The sequence below is a fragment of the Aquarana catesbeiana genome, linkage group LG10 (assembly GCF_042186555.1).
Source record: "Aquarana catesbeiana isolate 2022-GZ linkage group LG10, ASM4218655v1, whole genome shotgun sequence".
NCBI classification, from domain to species: Eukaryota; Metazoa; Chordata; class Amphibia; order Anura; family Ranidae; genus Aquarana; species Aquarana catesbeiana.
The window spans coordinates 24,886,095-24,895,180 of record NC_133333.1 but is presented as its reverse complement, the minus strand read 5'-3'; the positions used below and the strand labels follow the sequence as shown (position 1 = coordinate 24,895,180).

General features: G+C 40.4%; 2 protein-coding genes across 4 annotated transcripts in view; one reads left to right on the top strand and one right to left on the bottom strand.

Annotated features, from left to right (window-relative positions):
- Positions 1–9,086, top strand: part of IGLON5 (IgLON family member 5) — an 859,278-nt gene that overhangs the window by 713,591 nt on the left and 136,601 nt on the right. The gene's annotated exons all lie outside the window — the stretch shown is intronic.
- LOC141110473 (pregnancy-specific beta-1-glycoprotein 11-like) overlaps positions 7,085–9,086 on the bottom strand; it is a 36,393-nt gene continuing 34,391 nt past the window's right edge. For all 3 annotated transcript variants that reach the window (XM_073601829.1, XM_073601830.1, XM_073601831.1), the window contains 2 exons: positions 8,978–9,086; positions 7,085–8,058 (listed from right to left, as the gene is read on the bottom strand). In XM_073601829.1, coding sequence (XP_073457930.1) covers positions 9,010–9,086 — 77 coding nt within the window. In that variant the 3' untranslated portion in view covers positions 7,085–8,058; positions 8,978–9,009. The remainder of the gene's footprint in view (positions 8,059–8,977) is intronic.

Sequence of the window (9,086 nt, the reverse complement as noted above, 5' to 3'; positions counted from 1 at the left end):
TAATACTGCCACCACCATGTTTCACGGTGGGGATGGTGTGTTCAGGGTGATGTGCAGTGTTAGTTTTCTGCCACACATAGCATTTTGCTTTTAGGCCAAAAAGTTAAATTTTGGTCTCATCTGACCAGAGCACCTTCTTCCACATGTTTGTTGTGTCCTCCACATGGCTTCTTACAAACTGTAAACGGGACTTCTTATGGCTTTCTTTCAACAATGGCTTTCTTGTTACCACTCTTCTATAAAGGTCAGATTTGTGGAGAACACGACTAATAGTTGTCCTGTGGACAGATTCTCCCACCTGAGCTGTGGATCTCTGCAGCTCCTCCAGAGTTACCATGGACCTCTTGGCTGCTTCTCTGATGAATGCTCTCCTTGCACGGCCTGTCAGTTTAGGTGGACGGCCATGTCTTGGTAGGTTTGCAGTTGTGCCATACTCTTTCCATTTTCCGATGATGGATTGAACAGAGCTCCGTGAGATGTTCAAAGCTTGGGATATTTTTTTATAACCTAACCCTGCTTTAAACCCTGCTTTTCTCCACCACTTTATTCCTGACCTGTTTGGTGTGTTCCTTGGCCTTCATGATGCTGTTTGTTTACTAAGGTTCTCTAACAAACCTCTGAGGGCTTCACAGATAAGCTGTATTTATACTGAGATTAAGTTACACACAGTTGGACTCTATTTACTAATTAAGTGACTTCTGAGGGCAATTGGTTCCACTAGATTATAGTTAGGGGTATCAGAGTAAAGGGGGCTGAATACAAATGCACACCACACTTTTCACATATTTATTTGTAAAAAATTTTGAAAACCATTTATCATTTTCCTTCCACTTCACAATTATGTGCCACTTTGTGTTGGTCTATCACATAAAATCCCAATAAAATACATTTACGTTTTTGGTTGTAACACGACAAAATGTGGAAAATTTCAAGGGGTATGAATACTTTTTCAAGGCACTGTATCACACCACTCTTTCAACTCAACAAACCGCTTTTTTAAAATATGGCAAACATTCAAGGAAATATCTCTGACTAACACAGAGATAACACAAATTATGACAACGTTTAAATACTCTTATGCCCCGTACACACGGTCGGACATTGATCGGACATTCCGACAACAAAATCCATGGATTTTTTCCGACGGATGTTGGCTCAAACTTGTCTTGCATACACACGGTCACACAAAGTTGTCGGGAAAATCCGATCGTTCTGAACGCGGTGACGTAAAACACGTACGTCGGGACTATAAACGGGGCAGTGGCCAATAGCTTTCATCTCTTTATTTATTCTGAGCATGCGTGGCACTTTGTCCGTCGGATTTGTGTACTCACGATCGGAATTTCCGACAACGGATTTTGTTGTCGGAAAATTTTATAGCCTGCTCTCAAACTATGTGTGTCGGAAAATCCGATGGAAAATGTCCGATGGAGCCCACACACGGTCGGAATTTCCGACAACACGCTCCGATCGGACATTTTCCATCGGAAAATCCGACCGTGTGTACGGGGCATAAGTGGTATAATAAGGCCTTTTTTTCTAAATCACTGGGCAGGTTGGAGCTGAGATAAATTATTTACAACATGCCCTTAGCCCTCTGCAAATCCCTTTTGGAAATTATTTCCATCGCTCCGCAGCTTCTGGACTGAAATTACTATTTCTTACACATATGTACAACAGATTCAGTCATTACTTTTCCTTCCCTCTTTATTTTTGTTTTTGTAAAATTTTTTGTTAAAATGTTAAACTGTAAAATGGTCCAACTGTTCATCCATACTTACACCACTTTTACCTACTGGTAAGCCTATAGTAAGACTTACCTGTAGGTATTGTGAATATCATCTAAGCTTCCACAGTTTAGGAGATATTCACTGTATCCACATGTCCCGACGTCATCGGCACATGTGCACTGAAGAAACGAGCCGCTCGTGCCGTTTCTTCAGTAGCTGTGCCGTGACCGGGGGCTCCCGCGCTCATGTGTGGGAGTGACGTCATCGCGGCTCCGGCCAATCACAGCGCCAGAAGCCAGCGAAACCTGGAAATACCTCCAGGAGACATGTCGCCGGTCACAGCGGTGTGCAGAGACCGCTGCAACACCTTCGATCTAAGGGAAGTATTTCATGATGAGCTAGTATGCAATGCATACCATCTCGTTATTCCTCTTGTCTTGCAGGTTTTTTTTTTTTTTTTTTACAACCACTTTAACAATTACTATTACATTAAGAGTACAAATTATTATTTATTATCAGATGAACCGCACATACTGTATTTACCATTCTTCCAATATAAGTGTTTGACACGTTCTGTATGATGACTTTTTGCTTGTACAAATTATCCACAAAACAATAAAACTTATGGAAAGAAAAAATACGGGGAATGTCTGTGACCCCGAGCTACCACCTATAGTTAGATCTTTCCAATTATGCCCAGGGTAGCAAACAGTACTTAACAGGCTAAGCTAAGAAAAAATATTTTGGCTCGACATACGTTCTAGCCACCCTCAATGAACCAACTGTACTGTATATAAGCAGCTGGAAGGTTAACTTTAACTGAGCAGTGTGCTGTTCTAAAATGTTGTTGTGGTTTTTACCCATATTCTTTTGGCCTCTAGAGCAAGTATGAACGCTGTACTGTGATCACACTGTCTATTGGACAGTGCAGATCAGAAAATAAGGAACAAAATCAATCATAGAGATCACAAAATGTAAACAATGCCTGCAACACAGCAATCAGCTTTGAGAAGAAGGGGAGAGATCTACTGCTTGCCATCCAGCAACAGTGCCATTTATTACCTGTGACTGTACTGCCAGTACCAGTGCCATCCGGTTCTAGTGTCAGCCAGTATCAGCACTTGCACATCCATTACCAGTGTAAGCATAACCAGTACCAATGCCTGTACTAGTGCCAGCACAGCCTATACTAGTGCCTAGTCAGGAAATTAGCTGTGTAAATTATGTCCTTGAAAGTCTGAAGGTGATCCTTGGATTTTGGGCCACTCTATGTGATCCAGCAGTGAAATGTCTCACATATGTGGTATTCCCATACTCGGGAGGAGTAGCAAAATATGTTTTGGGGTATAATTTGAAGTATGCCCATATGGTGTGTGAGAATTAATTTTTTTTAACTTGTGGCAAAAAATTGAATCTTTAAAGTGCTTGTAAAGGCAGATGTTTTTTTTTTTTATCTTAATGCATTATATGCATTAGGATGAAAAGCCTTCTGTGTGAAGCAGCCCCCCCAAACACTTACCTGAGGTTCCTCTCTGTCCAGCGATGTCCACGAGTGTCTCAGCTGTCCGAGAATCTCCCTCCACATTGGCTGAGACACAGCAGTAGCGACATTGGCTGCCACTGCTGTCAATCAAAGTCAGCTAGCCAATCAGGGGAGAAAGGGGCCGGGGCTCCCTGTCTAAATGGACACGGGGAGCTGTGACTCAGCTCGGGTGCCCCCATAGCAAGCTGCTTGCTGTGGGGGCACTGAACAGGAGAGAGGGGCCAGGAGCACAGAAGAGGGGCCCAAGAAGGGGAGGATCTGGGCTGCTCTGTGCAAATCCACTGCACAGAGCATATTGGGAAAAAATGAGACTTTACAATCACTTTATAGACACGCTGTGCTTCCTAGCAAATACGTTTACTTTCCAAAAAAATCTTCATTTTGTGGGTGTTTCCACTACCCTGATACTTCAGGTCCTCCAAAAATGTGATAGGTAATCAAGAAATCAGCTGAGTAATTTATGCCCCTTGAAAGCCTGAAGGTGCTCCTTGAATGTTGGGCCTCTGTGTTTAAGCTGTGACTCTCACACATGTGGTATCCCCATACTCAGGAGTAGTGGCTGAATGTTTCGGATAGTAATTGTACATATACCTATGTGAGAAAATCGATTTAAAATGATAACTTTGTGAAAAATACAGGTAATTTAATTCACTTTTGTATTTTCCCAAAAAATTGTGGCAAAGCATTAGAACGTCAAAAAACTCCCCATGCCTATTACTAAGTACACTGGAGTGTCTACTCTCGAAAGATGGGTAATTTTGGGGGGTGTTTGTGTTGTTCTGGCATTTTAGGGCCTCAAGAAATTACATAGACAGAGCCCTCCCAGATATCAATCGTGCTCACCCAGGATCTGGGGCCGCAAGGCCCTATCAGTTCAGCAGGGGGGCTCAGGGATGATAAGTGTTGTAGTAATTCCAGCCACCTGCATCTCCTGCAGGGTGATCCAGGTCCTGATGCCACAACTATTTTTGTTCTCTGCAAACAGACCTCAGATATGGAGGCAATAGGCAGAGCAGAGGGAACTGTATCTGAGGTCTGGTAGTGTACAGGGTGAGAATTCCTGCCTGGAAGAAGTGTCTTGTAAGCAGGGAGTTCTTTGATGGGCGGGGAGGATTGCTTGGGTGGAGATAATTTTCTTGTGGGGAAGATTACTGGGGTGAGTTAGCTAAAGAAGGGGTTTTCTTCTGGGAGGTGGTGAGGTTTCCTTTAGGGTTAAGAATATTTGTTGGAGTGTTATTCGAGATAGATACTTTTGCTATGGAGGGTTGCTGTTGGGATGGAGGGGGCAGTGAGTTGTTTTGCAGTGGGAGATCTTTGCTGGGGGGGGTTGCTTTGGAGGAGATTTTTTGCTGGGGTAGGATGACTGCGAGGGAGGAATTTTTGCCAGGGGGAGGGGTTACTTTGGGGTGAATTGCGTTTGCTGGGGCGATCTTGAGGAAGTGACTCTTGCTTTTGATGAGGGGGTGGGGTTTACCTCCAAGTCCTGACTCGTGGTACAGAAAAGCGCTAACTGAACAGGGAATACGGGTTTCCTGCTTCTGTCATACTGCATGACAGACTGTCATTCCCACACAGCCAGTGTCAGCTGGTAAGGAGGATAAAACAAAGGTGTTTTGACAGCATGCCCCCCTGACTTTTTTTTTTTTTTTTTTTTTTACTGCACACCCAGATCACACATGTACAGTATGTTATTAAATTGTCAAATAAGTGCAAAAAAATAAAAAATAAAATAAAAAAAGCTGATCATCCAGTCCAGCTAGAAATCTTGTGAGTCTGTAACTTCCCGTGTTCTCTGCTTCTGAGCTGTTATCGTTTAGCATTGTTTCCTGTTATGGAGCAGAGACGTGGGTCTTGTGTACTTGTAGTCCTAACACACATCCCTTTCCTAGGATGACGATGACAATGCTGCTCAGTATGGTTGTCACTCTAGTAGGACAGGAAGTGTGGTAATGGCTTGCAAGGTAAAAATAAAGGGGGGGGGGGGGACTAATACAGCCACCACATCCAAGGACCTGTAAGCTGCAATAATAACAGTTGTTATGCTTGGCTTTAGATACGCCTAAAATACTGCCAGAAAAAGTTCTGTTTCAATTTTTTTTTTAATAAAATTGATTTGGGTAGTGCTGTCTCTCTCTAGCTCTCTTTTTTTCTGCCTCTATCATCTATGTCTCTATCATATCTATGTCTATCATCCTCGCTATCTCTATTGTCTCTATCTCTATCACCCTCTAAATCTCTATCATCCTCTGTCTCTACACTCTAGACATGTGCAATTTGTTTAGTTCCGAATTAGTTTAAGGAATTTAGAAAAATTTGTTAACTCGGAAATATCTGAATTTTCACATTTCAGAATATTTGGAAATTCAAAATTCGGAAATTTGGAAATTCAAAAATAAGAATGAAAATTCAAAAGAACGAAACTTCGAAAATTTAAAATCCCAAAAATTCGAAAATCTGAAAAAAATGTGTTAAAAATAACTTGACTATTAAATTTTATAGGTATTGGAATTTCCTTTAAAATTTGGCTGTTAGTGAACGTAACTAAAACAAATTTATCTGAAGTTACGAATTATTCATAACGAATGCTGTATCTAAACAAATTGAACGTAACAAATAATAATAAATACCAATAATAATAATAAAAACGTATTATTATTTATTATTTCGTTCCATTCCATTTGTTTAGGTGCAGCATTTTTTTTTTGGATAATTCGTAACTACAGATAAATTTGTATTCGTTACGTTCACTAACAGCCAAATTTGAAAGGATATTCCAATACCTATAATAGTTATTATTAGTTATTTAGAATTTTTGGATTTACGAATTTTGAATTTTTTCTAATTTCCAAATTTCCAAAAATAACAAACTACCGAAACAAAAACTAACACATTTTTCAGCAGTGCACACATCTACTATACTCTATCTCTATAATCCTCACCATTTCTATTTCTCTATCTCTATCATCCTCTCCATCTCTATCGTCTTTCTCTATCATTCTTTCCATCTCTATGGTCTCTAGCTGTATCATCCTTACCACCTCTATCTTCTCTTTATCGTTTACCCTCTCCATCTCTATCATCCGCTCTATCTCTATAATCCTCTCCATTTCTATCATCCCTTTCGCTATCATCCTCTCCATCTCTATCGTCTTTCTCTATCATCCTCTCCATCTCTATCATCTTCTCCATCTCTATCTGTATCATCCATTCCATCTCTAGTGTTTCTTATCTCTATCTTCCTCTCTATTGTCTCTGTTTCCATCTCTATTATTTCTACCTCTATCACTGCCATCTTTATCCATTTCTCTATCATATCTATGGCTTTCTTTCTCTGTATCAGTTCTTTTGCTTGATCTGCGTTTTGACAAACCCACCACCACCTTAACCTAACATGCAGCTTTGGGGAAACAGCGAATAATTATACCAAAGGTTGGGCGGTATAATGAGATTCTTGGGTAAAGTCTCCCTCCAGACTGCTATATTGAAGGGAAGCAACGTTTCCTTTTTGGAAATTTTTTTCTTTTTGATCAGAAAATTATAGCACCCGCAGGTTGGAATGGAAACTCGAATGTGATTAACGTTTAATAATAATAAATTACTAAATGGTTTGCTAAAATAACATACATAATTGCTACACAAAGTGGAGTTATCAGTTTTAAAAACTTTTATTTTATTTTTTTCATGCATACAGAACTGGGCATTGTTGCTATTTCTTCCAGTAGTGAAGAATGTCATACATTAGCAATCGCCTCATTGTAACTCTATCACAAACTTTGTCCCCCATAGTGACTCATTAATAAGACGATGCCGGTTCCCATGTACAAAAAGCAAAATCTTTATTTTAGGCATAAATTACAGCAAGGAAAAAATACATTTCTATTTTATATTTTTCATGTCAGTCACTATTTTCAAGGGTCAGTCCAACAAGACTGAACCCAATATTTGAGTTAGTAAGTGACTGCAGATAAGACGAATCCCTCGCTGGTTTATATCCTCTGACAGACTACATAAGTGATAATCTCTTGACATTTATTCCAGTTCCTTCCCTGACATGCAGTCTCACTTCTCTTTCTGTAATTGTTTAATGGTTAAAGAATACTTTTTTTTTTTTTTTGCTTTGGATAGAACAGGTAGGGGTTTAAACCTACTGGTTTAGGTCTAACCAGTAGGTTTTTGACCTATCAGTTGCTGTCATTTTGACCTTGGGAAGATTTTCATTCCTGGAGACACAACAGGAAGTGAGAGATCATTTTTCCAAGGGGATGGGATAAAGGGATGGGATATCCACTTCCAAACAGGTGTTCCTACTGGAAGATTTCCCCTCTACTCTTCCTGTTGTATTGACCATTATGACGACCCATTCACACCCACCTGATTTTTGACAGATGCCTTTTCCAATATAATCAATAGAAACTCATTCAAATATGTGGGCCCTCAAAAATGTGTATATTTCAGTTGATTTCTGTCCTGTTGGTCACCAAGAAAAATCAGAAAGATGCCTCAAGAGGGATGCGCATGGCAGTAAAAGCTTTGCAGAGGTTCATGAGACCCACATTCACAGGCAGGTGGACCAAGTTGTTGCAAAGATCTCACCACTAGAATGCAGAGATTAAGGGCTGGTGGATGGTCTGGCTGGAGGTAAAATAGTCCTTTAAGGATTAGATGCAGAATCATGTGTAGTTGGTAGCTGAAAGCGGCTCAGGAAGGAAGCAGCGGTGATCATGGCAGTACTCAGGTAGGACTCATTTTCTTTGGTTTTTGCAGCACACAAAATTTTCCAGAGACCTATATAAAAAAAAAAACAATATTCACCAAAGGTATTGTATAAATGTTTCTATTTTGTTTTTTTAATTCCCTCCCTTCAACACACCAGCACCACAGAGTTGCTGTGTGTCTTGTAGGAGTGTCATAAAAGGCAAGCTGCTGTGAATGGTTTACCTACTGTCATTGGAAAATGTGCAAGCTCCTCTGGGTTAAGACTAAAGTTTGCATACTATCACAAGGAATTGATAATGTAAGCTCCTCAGGGGCGGAGACTGATATAAATGGTCTGTGTACTGTCACAAGGAATTGATCATGTAAGTTCCTCAGGGGCGGAGACTGATATGAATGGAGTGGTCTATGTAGTCTCACAAGGAATCGATAATGTAAGTACCCCAGGGGTGGAGACTAATATGAATGGTCTATGTACTGTTAAGAAATGTAAGCTTCTCTAGGGTGGACACTGAAAGTGACAGGTCTATGTTCTCCGTCCAGTGTAATTTATTGGTGCTGAATAATTAATTACAATAAACTACCAGGAAAGCAGAAAAAAAAGACCAAGCTTAAAACATTCACATTTTAATATATGCTATGTAAAATGAATCACCCGGTGGTTTCTAAGGGACTTAAGCTATGGAAACTCTGAGTTTTACCAGATTCATCCACCCACTTTAGCCATCACCAAGGCCTAGAAATCTCACCATAGAATCTCCATGTCATAGTACGATATGTCAACCACCCTTAATCAATCAGCTTTGTAACTACCAGAAAACAAGAACTAAAAACTGAGTTGTAAGATATTGCCAATGCCGTCATGAAGAGGTAGTAGAGGAAACCAGACGGGAACTCCACTCACTAGCCTAAACCCAAAGCTGTTTTTGCTTGTGGGTGTTCTCGGGCCTTTAAGGGTTGCATTTTTTTTGTTTTAAAAATATATGCTTACCTGTTTGCCATCATAGACCTTATCCAGGACAATCAGTGGGCAAGCAGAATTCCTCCCAGCAGAGTAATTATCAACATGCTATATGTGCTGGTGGCACTGGGTGTGGCAT